This window comes from Triturus cristatus, chromosome 3_2 (genome assembly GCF_964204655.1).
Source record: "Triturus cristatus chromosome 3_2, aTriCri1.1, whole genome shotgun sequence".
Lineage (NCBI taxonomy): Eukaryota > Metazoa > Chordata > Amphibia > Caudata > Salamandridae > Triturus > Triturus cristatus.
This window is the reverse complement of record NC_140584.1, coordinates 84,625,848-84,644,618: the sequence shown is the minus strand read 5'-3', so window position 1 is coordinate 84,644,618 and position 18,771 is coordinate 84,625,848. Positions and strand designations below refer to the sequence as shown.

The 18,771-nt window shown below is 47.6% G+C and overlaps 1 protein-coding gene across 21 annotated transcripts in view; it reads right to left on the bottom strand.

Annotated features, from left to right (window-relative positions):
• Positions 1–18,771, bottom strand: part of MUC13 (mucin 13, cell surface associated) — a 772,367-nt gene that overhangs the window by 522,541 nt on the left and 231,055 nt on the right. For 9 of the 21 annotated variants that reach the window (XM_085647277.1, XM_085647282.1, XM_085647280.1 and 6 more), the window contains 2 exons: positions 9,130–9,174; positions 888–932 (listed from right to left, as the gene is read on the bottom strand). The exons of 3 other annotated variants lie outside the window; for them this stretch is intronic. In XM_085647277.1, coding sequence (XP_085503403.1) covers positions 888–932; positions 9,130–9,174 — 90 coding nt within the window. The remainder of the gene's footprint in view (positions 1–887; positions 933–9,129; positions 9,175–18,771) is intronic. 9 more of the 21 variants (XM_085647278.1, XM_085647287.1, XM_085647285.1 and 6 more) reach the window with 2 other exon arrangements.

Here is an 18,771-nt window from a genome sequence, read left to right as displayed (position 1 = left end):
TCACTTACAATAGCAGCACTAGGACCTAGCAAACTTGTGCAATACATTTTTTTGCTAAATTTCATAACACTTTCTGAAAAGTTTGCAAAATATATGTATTGCACGAAATGTACTTCCCTGGAAACTTGCATGAAAACTGAACAGGAGGGCATAGCGCGTGTACCAAAGTGAAGTATGATACCAAAAGGAGACTGCTTTGAGGATAAACCATATTTTGGCCCCAGTTTTATAGTTCCTGTAGGACATTTTCTGCCTGAACCACTCACCTGCATGAACTGTGAAATTTGTGAGATTTCGTTTTTCGTAATACATTTTTGCTTGAGGCTAAATGGAACTACTTCGCCATCACAATCTAGGAAGAAGACACCCTACTGCTTAAGGACAAGTAGTATCAGACGGCATGTAGAGTCAGCCAAGCATCGCTGCCCATGCACAGCTGATTATGAGAACAACCTTCAGACCTGTATAGAGACTGCAGAGGACTTGAGAAAATCTAGTTCCTCTTGACGGGTCTGTTGGTAAACCTGGTCTGTGCTGTAAGTGCAGCTACCATAGTAATGCTGTACTGGACAATTGATCTAATGGGGCCTGAAATGAAGAGGAGACTTTTGAAGGTATAGGAAGCCAGAAACATAAAGGCACCTCAGAGAAAGATATAAAGAAAAAGTAAGAGCGATAAAGTAAAATAGGTATACAGAAAGGGAGCAAAGAGGTACATCTCACAGATTAAGGGGTAGGAGCCTAACGGCTAGAGTGGTCCGCAGATGAAGGTGAAAACAAGCACAGCGGAGAGGTCACTGGTTTGAAAGCAGACAGCCTGAGTGAACGCATTTTTAGGCATATTCTTGTCATTATAGTGAACCATGCAAGTATTTCTTATCCCTTACCTGGGGTCGGAGGTTCTGTACGTGATTCTTGCGAAGGTGAACTCCCTGTTGAATGAAAAAGACCATCAAATGTTTTGTACTATACGTTTAAGGTAACTCATAGGCTGCCCACAAAGAAATCCAACTAACAAAATAAACGTCATAAATCTCCGAAACGGTTTCATAAAACTTATTGCAAAACCACAAAGTAGGCAAATATCAAATATTTATTAAAATGACATTTAGGCCTTCATAAAATAATTTAAACCAACTCACAACACACCACAAGATTAACAACAACCGTGAAAGGTATCAATGATAAAAAAATCTTACATAATAACATATGTAGGGTTCGAAAAACAAATACCAATTTAATTTATTGGTTTTTCTTAAGTATAAGGTGGAGATGTGAAATTGCACAAATCAATTATTAAAATTCCGGATTCATTAGATACAACTTGGAAATGCTATAAACATGTCGCTTAACGCTAATTATAAAAGAATCGCCACAGCAATGTATTTATTTTTCTTAATTTACCAAGTTTTGTATAGCCCGAACTTAACCCGAAAGTATGAGGGAGCTTGACGGAATTTGCATGACAGCAATTACATGAGTTACATTTGGAGTAAATATAAATACATAGTGACCGTATGTAAACGAAGTCTACGAAAGACATTAGGATAAGTTGACGATACATCTCTGGTCGCAAAGCCTTTGTGAAAAATAACAAGCATGTGCGGTGATATGCACCGCTCTGATTGACTGCCAACACTTCAGCCAGGAAGTGCTGGCAGCCATCTTGGGGCTCAGCTTCACCAAGTCCCCCAAACAAAACTGAAAATAAAGAAAAGGGGGCAGGTTAGGCATACCCTGACCCCCAAGCCATGGTTGTGGGGTCCCCTGGGACCCCCACAAGGCATAAATATATATATATATTTTAATTGCTGCAAAATTGGGATATTTGCGAATGCGAGGCAATTTTTGTTTTTTTAAAGCAAGCCCAGGCTCCCGCTCGAACTTTAAAATAGGTGGCTTAGGTCCCATAGGCATAAGATAAATTTAGGAGGGGGGCACACGGGGCCCCCTCCTAGGGATTATCGTGGAGAAGTGTGGCTCAATGGTTAGAGCGGCAGACCCTGATGCAGAAGTCTGGCCTGGACCAGGGTTCAATTCCCGCCTCGGCGGCTCTTGGACTTAAATTCCCCGGACCTGTGAATTCTCGCCTCGGTGTCTATTCTAATCATGGGTCCCACTCTGCAACTCTGGGCAATAGCTTGCTTAATCTCCACAACGGCCCCCACAGCGCAAAGGATGCCTGGCTTTCACCTTGGGGTGCCCAGGAGTGGACATCTCATAGGAAAAGCCAGGAAGAGTTCCACAGCGGTATGAGTACAAGCGCCGGGATGCCTCCGGGTAGCTGCACGCTATACAAATACATCATTTTTACATTTATCAAAGCACTGGACCCCCCCCCACAGTCCCAGGGACCACCACCTGCCCAGGGCTATTGTCACTTATGGGGGGACCTCCCAGTCTCCTGCCCATGGGACCATCACCTCCCAGGGGCTAATTTAAACAATATAGGGGGGCCTCGCGGACCCTTCCAATCCAGGCACCGCCACCTCCCCGGCACTAATTTCAGTAGTATGGAGGGGCCTTGCGGACCACCCTCCCCGGGGCATATTCATATTTGTTTTAAAAAGCAGGGGAGACCTTACAGCCTATCACCTACCTTGAGCCTGAGATCATCGGCTTCCTTGTTAAGAACATTCCTGTCCCTATATTAGAGCAAGATTGTCATAGTATGATACATGCCACTCATGCAATGTTCCATATTTGTCCACTGAGCCAAAATGATTAATTTCTTATTTACTTCATGGTGGATCTGACCATCTCTAAAGGGTCAACCCCAAACATTGTGCCTTTACCACTCCTACTTTGCTGAATTTGTTTTTTTACTTTAAGAGAGCTGTGCACTTAAACACTGATGACAAGTACTAAAGTGCTACTGCTCTCCCCCTAAAATTTAGTAAAATTGGCCTGCACACCATTGACACATTTATTTTACCTGTAGGTCTCTAGTATATAGTACTGCATGTACCCAGGGCCTGTAAAATCCTACTAGTGGGTCTGCAGCACTAACTGAGTCGCCAATTAACTTGGTACTTCAATACTTGTCTCAGGCTTGCCACTGCAGCGTGCAGTGCAGTTCTAAACTCTGTTTTTGACTTTGCAAAATAGACTTTTTGCCAGGCTTAAGCCTTCCTTTTTAATACACATATGTCATTCCTAAGGTATGCATGAAAGCTCATAGGGCAGGCTGCCCTGTGATTAAAACGTAGGGCATGTTGGTTGACATTTTTCATGTCCTTATGGTGAAAAACTCCTGAATTCGTTTTTCACTACTGTAAGACCACCTCTCCTATTGACTTACATTGGGTTGCTTTATTGCATTTTATAAGTGCTAACTTTGATTGAGAGCAGGTAGAAATGTCATGTTTAGACAAAAATGAATTTGAATTTCAAATTATCTTCAATGGTACAGTTGGATTTCAAGCCACAATTCTGAAAAATGTCACTTTTAGAAAGTTTGCATTGTCTTGCCCTAACCACTTGTATCTTCGGCCAGTGTCCTGGCTCACACGATTGTGAATGGTTCTGCTGTTAGACTTTGTGTATTCCTTCCAGACAGTGACACAATTGGGACTAGATGTGAGCAGGATGGGCCATTCTGCCAGGGTGACTGGGGCAGAGCTGTTCACTGCCCTTCTTGCACTTTAAAGGGACCTGCCTTCAGCATACAAAAAATAACCTGACACTAATAGTTTGTCATCACAGACTTCTTGAAGTCTTGAAGTGGAAGGAAAGAAAATTAAATACCAGATGTGGAGGTAGTAAATGGAAGCCCCCTACCCACTTTAAAGGCTGATGCCAGGTATAAATATTAGACCCTCAGAACACGTCCTCAGTACCCTCTTGGACCTGTGGACATTACAGAAAAAGGACTGCCTTGTTCCCAAGAGGACTGCCCTGCTGCCTGAGGCCTACCTTGTCCCCCAGTGGTCTACCCTCCTGCTTAAGGCCTGCCCTGCTCTCTGAGAAGGAAGACCGTACCTGCTCCCTTAATTGTAAGCTTACCTGAGTGACTCCTGTTCTGAGCTAAAGGGACACAACAAGCTCCAGAGGCCTCCCAGTAGCTGCTGCACAGCTGAACTGCTGCACTTTACCTGCCGGGACCTCCAAGTGGACCTCCCTGAACCCTGATGGTGTCTGCTACAGTGAGTGCCTGATCTCCAAGAGGTGCCTTCCTAAGTTATGTACCCATGGCTCGCAGCAGACTTCCCTCCTCTTCATGAAAAGGGGAAATCCTAAAGTGTTGGGCTCTTGGCAATCGCAATCTTGCCCCTTCGTGTCAAAAATCTGATGCCCAGGACAACCACCAATGTGAAGCTCCAGTGAACTTGACTCTTAGTGCTACACCAATAACAGACCATGATGACTATCATTGGAAGGTCCAGCAATAACCGTCCGCGACACCTTCACACAACAGCGATGAACATCTACGATGCCAGGCCTGCTCTGCGTGCTATATGGATGACCAAATACAGCGCTTTCCCTGCTCCTCATGGCCTTCTCCACCGCAAACAGAACAATTTGCGCCAGACTTTGAGAAGGTAATTTTTTCAGTGGGACTATCCTGGTCCCTGTATTCAGCCCATGCTCCATTGCAGTCAGCCTGAACTTGTGACTTTCCACCGGTCTAGCACAACTAGATGACCGTGATTGGCACTTGTGCCTTTATGCACTATACCTACCTAATTCCTTGAAATGTAATATCTCTGGTTCTTCTGATAGGATCTTTGTAGTTCTGGTATAATTTTGTTCATTAAAATGTACTCTATTTTTCTAAATTAGTTTGAGAATTTTTCTTGTGTTTTGCTTTCACTTTGTTACTGTTTGTGTACTTTGTACATTCCCTCTAAGTTAAGCCTGACTGCTTTTGTGCTAAGCTATCAGAGGGGAGCCAGTTGTCTCAGGCCTTCAACAGGTCGACATGTCTTTTGTCCCTGGCTGATGTGCGCTCTGAAGCGCCCTCCTGCTCCCTGAATTTCTTCCATGTCAGACAAATCTCTTAGAGATGCAGCCTCCTCTTAAGGCACTATTACTTTCCACTAGGTCTGGGTACACTGGGAAGTGGCCTTGCCAGACTTTCTGCCCCTCCGCTTGCCACTAGAGCCTTGAGCCGTGGTTCCAGGCTCCAAGGTACCTTGGTGTTATCTTAAGGACTTATGTCCTCTTGCTGGGACACAAACACACTCAGTGAGACCAAGCATTGCTGCATGAGTCCTTCTCTCCATCTCTGCCCAGGTAGATGTTTTGAGGTCACTGCCCAGCAGACGCTCTACTGGGATGAGAGGGGACACAGGTATTTTCTATAGACTTGTAACCCCTCCTCATTCAAAGTCTACCATTACTATTGGTGTGATTTTATAACATTGTCAGAGCTTACTATCTGGTGCACCTCATCTGGTATGGTCTGTCACGGGGAAGCAAGCTGACCCATAACCATGGTGATGCTGGCACCTGTATTCCTCTGGAGCTGGACTTTAATCCCATTGATTCCTGGCCACTGCCTGTATTTTTCCATACTGTCAGGCCAGTGGGCCATTGGTTCACTTTTCATCTCACATATGAAGACTAAGGAGGTCTAAGTGTACCCCTTACAGCTTCCAGGGACAGCCTCCAACCCCACAGTGCCTTTGGGAGGGTCACCGGTGGGTGACGTTTTGGTGCACACAGATTCTCTCTTCTTGTGCCCTAACTATTTACAGTCGTAGCCCACCACTAGCCTTTGTAACATCAAAATTCTTTCCCAGGTACCCTCTCCCCTTTGAATGGGATGTGGCTCTGGGCTCCCCCTGGGCATCTTTAGGGGATTCCTTGGGAGTTTCTGACTTTTTACTTTTGACCCCGTCTTTCCCCTGAAGGGGGACTGCCATCCTTTCTTGTGATCACCACCTTGGGACTTTTTGGGCATCCTATTGTGTACCCAATTAATATCTCTTTTCACGAGCTCTCTAGGACTACATCATTAATAATCCATCAGATACTTGAGTAACTTCTCTGAGCTACAATTTGTAGGTATGTGGTCTTTTATAACTAAAGTGTAGAGCGCCTCTTAGGTATCTGCCTGGCTACCTTTTATCCAGCCTTCCTGTAACTTCACAGAAGCATCCACAAAGTCCATTCATATATGAATTGTACCCTTGAGTATATTTCTAACATTCTGTCTTTACTCTTCAGAGATTAGACCAAACAGCTCAATGAGTGCCTCCTTCATATGTGAATATGACTGCCAAATCATCTTCCAGTGTCAGCAGCTTAACCCACCCCACTAATGGAACTAGTTCCCACAATAAGGATCCCCTCTGATGGCCACCCACCATTATCATCCTGAGATCCCTTGCATAATATGATACTATTTGGGCATATCATTTCCCTCTAAATACTTTGTAATAGTGACCTTGGGTGACCTGGGATCATAGGTACCCCCTACCTTCTTTATTGGACCGCCTTCTGAGAATTGGAGTAAAGGGGCTGGCCCTTAAGTGGTTTACTTTTTAGGCAATAGAGAACAGGAAGGATGGTTAACTCCTTTTTTGCTTTTGCTCCACCCTTAGCCTCACTTTGTTCAATATCTATCTTACCCTTCTCGCCTCTTTGGTTAAGTCATTTCGCGCCAAGATCATATCATATGCAGATGATACCCAAATTATCTGCTCCTTTGCGGCTTGTGAAAATCTTGTCTTTGAATCATTCAATTCTTGCCTAACTGCTAAGCTTGACTGGATGCATCAGAAACAGCTGATGTATAACACTGATAGGACAGAAATACTCTTTTTTGGCACCCCGGTTCCTACCAACAGGTTGGCATGCTGGCCAAATGCAGCCCCTCCGCCAGCTTCTTGTACAGAGGTGGCCAAGAACTTAGGAGTTAAGTTTGCTAATCGATTCACTTTTCAATCTCAAATCAGCTCGGTGGTTGGAATGTGTTTTGAGTTTCTATGGGCATTTAAAAAGTGTCAATTTTTTCTGTCTCTTCCTGCAAGGAAAACTGTTATCCAGGCTCTCATTACCTCCCGCTTAGATTATGACAACACATTATATCTTGGACTTACGGACTACGCCATTCATAAGCTTCAGGTGGTACAGAATACTGCGGCACGACTTTTATTGAATATTCCTGGGAATGCCAGGATTTTATAAGCACTTTCATTCTTTGCACTGGCTCCTTGTAAGGAAGAGAATCCTGTTCAAAATACTGCGGCTGACTTTTCTCACTCTACAGAACACTAGTCCAAGTTACTTGGCTTGTCGAGTCCATTTCTACAGCCCCACTAAGAATCTCCGGTCCTCAAATCAGGCCTTGGCGAGTGAAGAGGGTAATGACTGATGGGCGCTCATTTTTCATTCTAGGTCCATCTGAATGGAATAAACTCCCCCTGCACTTGAGGCAAGAGAGTTCGGAGCTTACTTTCTTCTAAAAGAGTAAGGGGGAAATTGTATATCAGCTGTGATATTCAGAATGAAATACTCTGTATGGGATATAGGGCCACATGCATCAACCTAAAAAACGGTCGCAAATGGGCAGATTCACTGAATCTGCCCCTTTGCGACCTTTATTTTACCATTTGGGATGCATCATCCCAAATGCAAAAAACGCTTTTTAAGTAATCGCAAAAATTGCGATTTCTTAAATTGCAGTTGCATTTAAGGAATCACAAATTGCGATTCCTTAAATGCAATGCATTAACTTAAAAAATGTGCGATATTGCAAATTACCGTCAATCTCAAATTGATGGTAATTTGCGATTTCTTTGAAAAATGCACTTTTACACACACACATGCCCTTGGGGCATGTGTGTGCGCAACATGTGGTAAAATGGAAATTTCAGGGGTGCAACAGGGTGTCCTTTTGGCACCCTTGAAATTGCTTGCGCACCTATTGGGTACTCGCAAATTGCGCATGCAATTCCCATTCATTCCTATGAGCCTATAGGCCCATAGGAATGAATGGGAAGCCATTCCTTAATTGCGACTCGCAATTTGCGACTCGCAATTAAGGAATGTGTTGGATTCGCAATTTTTGTTTTGCAATTCCTACATACATAGGCAATTGCAATTCTATAATTGCTATTCCTTAAAAATCTCAATTATAGAATCGCAATTGCCTATTTTGATGCATGTGCACCGATATCAAATATGATCTTTAGTAGTCTTACCATGCCCTTCATCACCAGTACTATGCCCTCTGCCACAGACTCACTGTTGGGCTCAAGGGTGCAAATACGAAACATACATATAGACCAAGCATTCACTTACAATAGCAGCACTAGGACCTAGCAAACTTGTGCAATACATTTTTTTGCTAAATTTCATAACACTTTCTGAAAAGTTTGCAAAATATATGTATTGCACGAAATGTACTTCCCTGGAAACTTGCATGAAAACTGAACAGGAGGGCATAGCGCGTGTACCAAAGTGAAGTATGATACCAAAAGGAGACTGCTTTGAGGATAAACCATATTTTGGCCCCAGTTTTATAGTTCCTGTAGGACATTTTCTGCCTGAACCACTCACCTGCATGAACTGTGAAATTTGTGAGATTTCGTTTTTCGTAATACATTTTTGCTTGAGGCTAAATGGAACTACTTCGCCATCACAATCTAGGAAGAAGACACCCTACTGCTTAAGGACAAGTAGTATCAGACGGCATGTAGAGTCAGCCAAGCATCGCTGCCCATGCACAGCTGATTATGAGAACAACCTTCAGACCTGTATAGAGACTGCAGAGGACTTGAGAAAATCTAGTTCCTCTTGACGGGTCTGTTGGTAAACCTGGTCTGTGCTGTAAGTGCAGCTACAATAGTAATGCTGTACTGGACAATTGATCTAATGGGGCCTGAAATTAAGAGGAGACTTTTGAAGGTATAGGAAGCCAGAAACATAAAGGCACCTCAGAGAAAGATATAAAGAAAAAGTAAGAGCGATAAAGTAAAATAGGTATACAGAAAGGGAGCAAAGAGGTACATCTCACAGATTAAGGGGTAGGAGCCTAAAGGCTAGAGTGGTCCGCAGATGAAGGTGAAAACAAGCACAGCGGAGAGGTCACTGGTTTGAAAGCAGACAGCCTGAGTGAACGCATTTTTAGGCATATTCTTGTCATTATAGTGAACCATGCAAGTATTTCTTATCCCTTACCTGGGGTCGGAGGTTCTGTACGTGATTCTTGCGAAGGTGAACTCCCTGTTGAATGAAAAAGACCATCAAATGTTTTGTACTATACGTTTAAGGTAACTCATAGGCTGCCCACAAAGAAATCCAACTAACAAAATAAACGTCATAAATCTCCGATACGGTTTCATAAAACTTATTGCAAAACCACAAAGTAGGCAAATATCAAATATTTATTAAAATGACATTTAGGCCTTCATAAAATAATTTAAACCAACTCACAACACACCACAAGATTAACAACAACCGTGAAAGGTATCAATGATAAAAAAATCTTACATAATAACATATGTAGGGTTCGAAAAACAAATACCAATTTAATTTATTGGTTTTTCTTAAGTATAAGGTGGAGATGTGAAATTGCACAAATCAATTATTAAAATTCCGGATTCATTAGATACAACTTGGAAATGCTATAAATATGTCGCTTAACGCTAATTATAAAAGAATCGCCACAGCAATGTATTTATTTTTCTTAATTTACCAAGTTTTGTATAGCCCGAACTTAACCCGAAAGTATGAGGGAACTTGACGGAATTTGCATGACAGCAATTACATGAGTTACATTTGGAGTAAATATAAATACATAGTGACCGTATGTAAACGAAGTCTACGAAAGACATTAGGATAAGTTGACGATACATCTCTGGTCGCAAAGCCTTTGTGAAAAATAACAAGCATGTGCGGTGATATGCACCGCTCTGATTGACTGCCAACACTTCAGCCAGGAAGTGCTGGCAGCCATCTTGGGGCTCAGCTTCACCAAGTCCCCCAAACAAAACTGAAAATAAAGAAAAGGGGGCAGGTTAGGCATACCCTGACCCCCAAGCCATGGTTGTGGGGTCCCCTGGGACCCCCACAAGGCATAAATATATATATATATTTTAATTGCTGCAAAATTGGGATATTTGCGAATGCGAGGCAATTTTTGTTTTTTTAAAGCAAGCCCAGGCTCCCGCTCGAACTTTAAAATAGGTGGCTTAGGTCCCATAGGCATAAGATAAATTTAGGAGGGGGGCACACGGGGCCCCCTCCTAGGGATTATCGTGGAGAAGTGTGGCTCAATGGTTAGAGCGGCAGACCCTGATGCAGAAGTCTGGCCTGGACCAGGGTTCAATTCCCGCCTCGGCGGCTCTTGGACTTAAATTCCCCGGACCTGTGAATTCTCGCCTCGGTGTCTATTCTAATCATGGGTCCCACTCTGCAACTCTGGGCAATAGCTTGCTTAATCTCCACAACGGCCCCCACAGCGCAAAGGATGCCTGGCTTTCACCTTGGGGTGCCCAGGAGTGGACATCTCATAGGAAAAGCCAGGAAGAGTTCCACAGCGGTATGAGTACAAGCGCCGGGATGCCTCCGGGTAGCTGCACGCTATACAAATACATCATTTTTACATTTATCAAAGCACTGGACCCCCCCCCCCACAGTCCCAGGGACCACCACTTGCCCAGGGCTATTGTCACTTATGGGGGGACCTCCCAGTCTCCTGCCCATGGGACCATCACCTCCCAGGGGCTAATTTAAACAATATAGGGGGGCCTCGCGGACCCTTCCAATCCAGGCACCGCCACCTCCCCGGCACTAATTTCAGTAGTATGGAGGGGCCTTGCGGACCACCCTCCCCGGGGCATATTCATATTTGTTTTAAAAAGCAGGGGAGACCTTACAGCCTATCACCTACCTTGAGCCTGAGATCATCGGCTTCCTTGTTAAGAACATTCCTGTCCCTATATTAGAGCAAGATTGTCATAGTATGATACATGCCACTCATGCAATGTTCCATATTTGTCCACTGAGCCAAAATGATTAATTTCTTATTTACTTCATGGTGGATCTGACCATCTCTAAAGGGTCACCCCCAAACATTGTGCCTTTACCACTCCTACTTTGCTGAATTTGTTTTTTTACTTTAAGAGAGCTGTGCACTTAAACACTGATGACAAGTACTAAAGTGCTACTGCTCTCCCCCTAAAATTTAGTAAAATTGGCCTGCACACCATTGACACATTTATTTTACCTGTAGGTCTCTAGTATATAGTACTGCATGTACCCAGGGCCTGTAAAATCCTACTAGTGGGTCTGCAGCACTAACTGAGTCGCCAATTAACTTGGTACTTCAATACTTGTCTCAGGCTTGCCACTGCAGCGTGCAGTGCAGTTCTAAACTCTGTTTTTGACTTTGCAAAATAGACTTTTTGCCAGGCTTAAGCCTTCCTTTTTAATACACATATGTCATTCCTAAGGTATGCCTGAAAGCTCATAGGGCAGGCTGCCCTGTGATTAAAACGTAGGGCATGTTGGTTGACATTTTTCATGTCCTTATGGTGAAAAACTCCTGAATTCGTTTTTCACTACTGTAAGACCACCTCTCCTATTGACTTACATTGGGTTGCTTTATTGCATTTTATAAGTGCTAACTTTGATTGAGAGCAGGTAGAAATGTCATGTTTAGACAAAAATGAATTTGAATTTCAAATTATCTTCAATGGTACAGTTGGATTTCAAGCCACAATTCTGAAAAATGTCACTTTTAGAAAGTTTGCATTGTCTTGCCCTAACCACTTGTATCTTCGGCCAGTGTCCTGGCTCACATGATTGTGAATGGTTCTGCTGTTAGACTTTGTGTATTCCTTCCAGACAGTGACACAATTGGGACTAGATGTGAGCAGGATGGGCCATTCTGCCAGGGTGTCTGGGGCAGAGCTGTTCACTGCCCTTCTTGCACTTTAAAGGGACCTGCCTTCAGCATACAAAAAAAACCCTGACACTAATAGTTTGTCATCACAGACTTCTTGAAGTCTTGAAGTGGAAGGAAAGAAAATTAAATACCAGATGTGGAGGTAGTAAATGGAAGCCCCCTACCCACTTTAAAGGCTGATGCCAGGTATAAATATTAGACCCTCAGAACACGTCCTCAGTACCCTCTTGGACCTGTGGACATTACAGAAAAAGGACTGCCTTGTTCCCAAGAGGACTGCCCTGCTGCCTGAGGCCTACCTTGTCCCCCAGTGGTCTACCCTCCTGCTTAAGGCCTGCCCTGCTCTCTGAGAAGGAAGACCGTACCTGCTCCCTTAATTGTAAGCTTACCTGAGTGACTCCTGTTCTGAGCTAAAGGGACACAACAAGCTCCAGAGGCCTCCCAGTAGCTGCTGCACAGCTGAACTGCTGCACTTTACCTGCCTGGACCTCCAAGTGGACCTCCCTGAACCCTGATGGTGTCTGCTACAGTGAGTGCCTGATCTCCAAGAGGTGCCTTCCTAAGTTATGTACCCATGGCTCGCAGCAGACTTCCCTCCTCTTCATGAAAAGGGGAAATCCTAAAGTGTTGGGCTCTTGGCAATCGCAATCTTGCCCCTTCGTGCCAAAAATCTGATGCCCAGGACAACCACCAATGTGAAGCTCCAGTGAACTTGACTCTTAGTGCTACACCAATAACAGACCATGATGACTATCATTGGAAGGTCCAGCAATGACCGTCCGCGACACCCGATCGGAACTTCACACAACAGCGATGAACATCTACGATGCCAGGCCTGCTCTGCGTGCGATGACCAAATACAGCGCTTTCCCTGCTCCTCATGGCCTTCTCCACCGCAAACAGAACAATTTGCGCCAGACTTTGAGAAGGTAATTTTTTCAGTGGGACTATCCTGGTCCCTGTATTCAGCCCATGCTTCATTGCAGTCAGCCTGAACTTGTGACTTTCCACCGGTCTAGCACAACTAGATGACCGTGATTGGCACTTGTGCCTTTATGCACTATACCTACCTAAATCCTTGAAATGTAATATCTCTGGTTCTTCTGATAGGATCTTTGTAGTTCTGGTATAATTTTGTTCATTAAAATGTACTCTATTTCTCTAAATTAGTTTGAGAATTTTTCTTGTGTTTTGCTTTCACTTTGTTACTGTTCGTGTACTTTGTACATTCCCTCTAAGTTAAGCCTGACTGCTTTTGTGCTAAGCTATCAGAGGGGAGCCAGTTGTCTCAGGCCTTCAACAGGTCGGCATGTCTTTTGTCCCTGGCTGATGTGCGCTCTGAAGCGCCCTCCTGCTCCCTGAATTTCTTCCATGTCAGACAAATCTCTTAGAGATGCAGCCTCCTCTTAAGGCACTATTACTTTCCACTAGGTCTGGGTACACTGGGAAGTGGCCTTGCCAGACTTTCTGCCCTTCCGCTTGCCACTAGAGCCTTGAGCCGTGGTTCCAGGCTCCAAGGTACCTTGGTGTTATCTTAAGGACTTATGTCCTCTTGCTGGGACACAAACACACTCAGTGAGACCAAGCATTGCTGCATGAGTTCTTCTCTCCATCTCTGCCCAGGTAGATGTTTTGAGGTCACTGCCCAGCAGACGCTCTACTGGGATGAGAGGGGACACAGGTATTTTCTATAGACTTGTAACCCCTCCTCATTCAAAGTCTACCATTACTATTGGTGTGATTTTATAACATTGTCAGAGCTTACTATCTGGTGCACCTCATCTGGTATGGTCTGTCACGGGGAAGCAAGCTGACCCATAACCATGGTGATGCTGGCACCTGTATTCCTCTGGAGCTGGACTTTAATCCCATTGATTCCTGGCCACTGCCTGTATTTTTCCATACTGTCAGGCCAGTGGGCCATTGGTTCACTTTTCATCTCACATATGAAGACTAAGGAGGTCTAAGTGTACCCCTTACAGCTTCCAGGGACAGCCTCCAACCCCACAGTGCCTTTGGGAGGGTCACCGGTGGGTGACGTTTTGGTGCACACAGATTCTTTCTTCTTGTGCCCTAACTATTTACAGTCGTAGCCCACCACTAGCCTTTGTAACATCAAAATTCTTTCCCAGGTACCCTCTCCCCTTTGAATGGGATGTGGCTCTGGGCTCCCCCTGGGCATCTTTAGGGGATTCCTTGGGAGTTTCTGACTTTTTACTTTTGACCCCGTCTTTCCCCTGAAGGGGGACTGCCATCCTTTCTTGTGATCACCACCTTGGGACTTTTTGGGCATCCTATTGCGTACCCAATTAATATCTCTTTTCACGAACTCTCTAGGACTACATCATTAATAATCCATCAGATACTTGAGTAACTTCTCTGAGCTACAATTTGTAGGTATGTGGTCTTTTATAACTAAAGTGTAGAGCGCCTCTTAGGTATCTGCCTGACTACCTTTTATCCAGCCTTCCTGTAACTTCACAGAAGCATCCACAAAGTCCATTCATATATGAATTGTACCCTTGAGTATATTTCTAACATTCTGGTGCCTATCACGATCCGGTAAAAACCGGGTACGAACCGTCGGACGGAGCATATTCTCCGTCCGACGCGTACCCGGTCGTCAAAATTTACAAACAAGGAATTACGATTCGCACGGAACACCATTTCCGTACGATTCGTAAAAAAGCCCGACCGAACAAAATAAACCTACCAATGCGATCCGGGAAAGGGCCGACCTGACGTCGGGACGCTCGTAGCCTGCCATTCACGAACCAGGAATCACGATTCGCACCGACGTCATCCCGCACGGTGAATATTTTCCGGCTGCCAAAAACTGCCGGGAAATCAGGACGACGCGAACAAGGACCACCAGTACGCGACGGACAGACAGGACGCCGCGAACAAGGAGGACCAGTACGCGACAGGACGACGCTAACAAGGAGTACCAGTACGCGACGGACAGACAGCACGACGCGAACAAGGAGGACCAGTACGCGACAGGACGACGCGAACAAGGAGGACCAGTACGCGACGGACAGACATGGACCCGAACCTACGTGTCATCCCGGCCCTCATAGCAGTCCACCTCCTCTACAGGTTCCGACGCAGACGCCGCAGAAGGTCAGAACAACTAAGGGAGGGGGGAAAGTGGGGGGGGTGGGGGTGGCAGGACCAGGGCAGGCCACAAAACCCCCACCAAAGTCACACACCACACATGCCCAGGACATACCTGACACCCATGCCCTGGTCACTACGAGGGGGTGGGGGCGTGTCCAGCGAAGCCAGCGACCGCCACAACGGAAGTCCGTCACCACGCGAACCGGCAACACAACCAGACCGGTACGTCCCGTACCCACGCCTCAAGAGCGTGGGTACGAGACGTACCACGCCCACACCCACGTCACCCCAACAATGGCGGGACGGATCGTACCCACGTGGCAAAGGCCTGGGTACGGCCCGCACAAGCATCACATAGCGTGGGGATGGATATGTACGGACCCTACCCCCACCCGCGTACGTATGGAGCATACACCCACCCCACCAGTGTAAGTACGACTCGTACCCTCACCCGCGGACTTACGGACCGCACCCCCACCCCAACATTGTAAGTACGACTCGTACCCTCACCCGCGGACGTACGGACCGTACCCCCAACACACCAGTGTAAGTACGACTCGTACCCTCACCCGCGTATGCATGGAGCCTACCCCCACCCCAACATCGTAAGTACGACTCGTACCCTCACCCGCGTATGCATGGAGCCTACCCCCACCCCAACAGTGTAAGTACGACTCGTACCCTCACCCGCGTATGCATGGAGCCTACCCCCACCCCAACAGTGTAAGTACGACTCGTACCCTCACCCGCGGACGTACGGACCGTACCCCCACCACACCAGTGTAAGTACGACTCGTACCCTCACCCGCGTATGCATGGAGCCTACCCCCACCCCAACAGTGTAAGTACGACTCGTACCCTCACCCGCGTATGCATGGAGCCTACCCCCACCCCAACATTGTAAGTACGACTCGTACCCTCACCCGCGGACGTACGGACCGTACCCCCACCCCAACATTGTAAGTACGACTCGTACCCTCACCCGCGGACGTACGGACCGTACCCCCACCACACCAGTGTAAGTACGACTCGTACCCTCACCCGCATATGCATGGAGCCTACCCCCACCCCAACAGTGTAAGTACGACTCGTACCCTCACCCGCGTATGCATGGAGCCTACCCCCACCCCAACATTGTAAGTACGACTCGTACCCTCACCCGCGTATGCATGGAGCCTACCCCCACCCCAACATTGTAAGTACGACTCGTACCCTCACCCGCGGACGTACGGACCGTACCCCCACCACACCAGTGTAAGTACGACTCGTACCCTCACCCGCGTATGCATGGAGCCTACCCCCACCCCAACAGTGTAAGTACGACTCGTACCCTCACCCGCGTATGCATGGAGCCTACCCCCACCCCAACATTGTAAGTACGACTCGTACCCTCACCCGCGGACGTACGGACCGTACCCCCACCCCAACATTGTAAGTACGACTCGTACCCTCACCCGCGGACGTACGGACCGTACCCCCACCACACCAGTGTAAGTACGACTCGCACCCTCACCCGCGTATGCATGGAGCCTACCCCCACCCCAACAGTGTAAGTACGACTCGTACCCTCACCCGCGTATGCATGGAGCCTACCCCCACCCCAACATTGTAAGTACGACTCGTACCCTCACCCGCGGACGTACGGACCGTACCCCCACCCCAACATTGTAAGTACGACTCGTACCCTCACCCGCGGACGTACGGACCGTACCCCCACCACACCAGTGTAAGTACGACTCGTACCCTCACCCGCGTATGCATGGAGCCTACCCCCACCCCAACAGTGTAAGTATGACTCGTACCCTCACCCGCGTATGCATGGAACCTACCCCCACCCCAACAGTGTAAGTACGACTCGTACCCTCACCCGCGTATGCATGGAGCCTACCCCCACCCCAACAGTGTAAGTACGACTCGTACCCTCACCCGCGTATGCATGGAGCGTACCCCCACCGTGTATGTTCCAAGCGTACATATCCAGAAATAGGAGGTGTGTGTGCAGAGTCCTCCCAGCAGTGCCCTGAGACAGGAGGGGTGGGTGTGGAGTCCTCCCAGCAGTGCCCTGAGACAGGAGGGGTGTGTGCCTATCACTCCCAGCAGTGCCCTGAGACAGGAGGGGTGGGTGTGGAGTCCTCACAGCAGTGCCCTGAGACAGGAGGGGTGGTTACAGAGTGCTCCCAGCAGTGCCCTGAGACAGAAGGGGTGGGTGTGGAGTCCTCCCAGCAGTGCCCTGAGACAGGAGGGGTGTGTGCCTATCACTCCCAGCAGTGCCCTGAGACAGGAGGGGTGGGTGTGGAGTCCTCACAGCAGTGCTCTGAGACAGGAGGGGTGGGTACAGAGTGCTCCCAGCAGTGCCCTGAGACAGGAGGGGTGCAACACATGTGTGTGAGGCTGGAAGTACCCACATGCATACTGCCTACAAGGGAACATGTCCCCATGAACTCATGTCAACAGACTCCACACACAAGTACAGTGATCACCAAGGATGCCACGAATGTTGCAGGTGGAGACATGGCCCTGCATGCATGGCCAAAGTAGAAGGGCTCCGTCACACACACAGCTCATGTAGACACAGCTCTGCGCTAAACATTGGGAACACCCTGCAGGGAAGATATCAGGGTACATAGAGGAAGGAATACACCCTGGGACAATTGCACCATGCATTAACTGCTTACATGAACAAAGAAACTTAGCTAACACCTTGTGATGGCACACAGATCCCAGGGACCCCCAAATGAGCAGCACACTACTACATATCCCACACACCCAACACATAAACACCACCCAAAACCATGTAGCAGCCCCACCAACACCAATACCAGCATAGCAGTAGTGTTATAATGAAACAAAAATTAAGCTTTATTCAGCATGAGCACAATGTCCGTGGATCGCAGGCAGTTCAATATTCACAAAGCCCATAGGGCAGTCAATGAGTCTCAGCTGGATGGGGGACACAGTGGGATGCGTGTCCCCTACCTTGCCTGCACAGTTACATGCCATCGTCTTCCACAGGGGTGAGGGCATCATGGGGGGGGGAAGCAACAGGCACCGCAGGGACATCAGGGCAAAGGGGAGGCGTTGTGGGTGCAGGGATGGAGGACTCCACCACAGGGGGTGGGGCAGGGCCAAAGGCGGAGGCCAGGATGGCACTACACACCTTTGCAAGGTCCTCCAGGGATTCCCCTGCACCTGAAGGATCCACAGGCCCCAAGGAGGGGGGGGGGGGTCAGAGGGATGGGTCGCAGCGCCAGGGGGGGAGAATCAACCACCCTGACCGAGGACTTCCTTGACCGCTTGCGTGGTGGTGTCACTGTGGGGCTCAGGGACAGAGCGGCCATGAAGGAGTCCTTGGGGGAGATGTGGCCAGGAGAGCTGAGGGGAGGGGATTTGGAGGGAGTGGACTGGGTGGAATGCGGACTCCCACTATGGCTGCGTGTCACACGTTTGCCCCCCGACCCAGTGGGTGTGCCTACCTCACCCTGTGTGTGCGTGTCAGGAGGAGTGCGGTGGACCTTCCCTGCTGGTGAGGTGCCTGTGTCTGTTGATGTGGGTGCATGCCGACGTCTGGGTGTACGTGGGACAGGCATGGAAGTGGGAAGTGTGGATGGGGCAGGGGTAGGTGGGGGGAGGTCGCGCTGCAGGAGACCCACTGCTGCAGTCAGTGTGGAGTCTATGGACCTCAGCAAGTTGCGTTGGTCAGCCTGCGATGAATGAATGCCCTCCAAGTATGCCTCGATGTTGGTGAGGGTTTGGCCGTGGGCATGGAGGACATTAAGGATCGCAGCCTGACC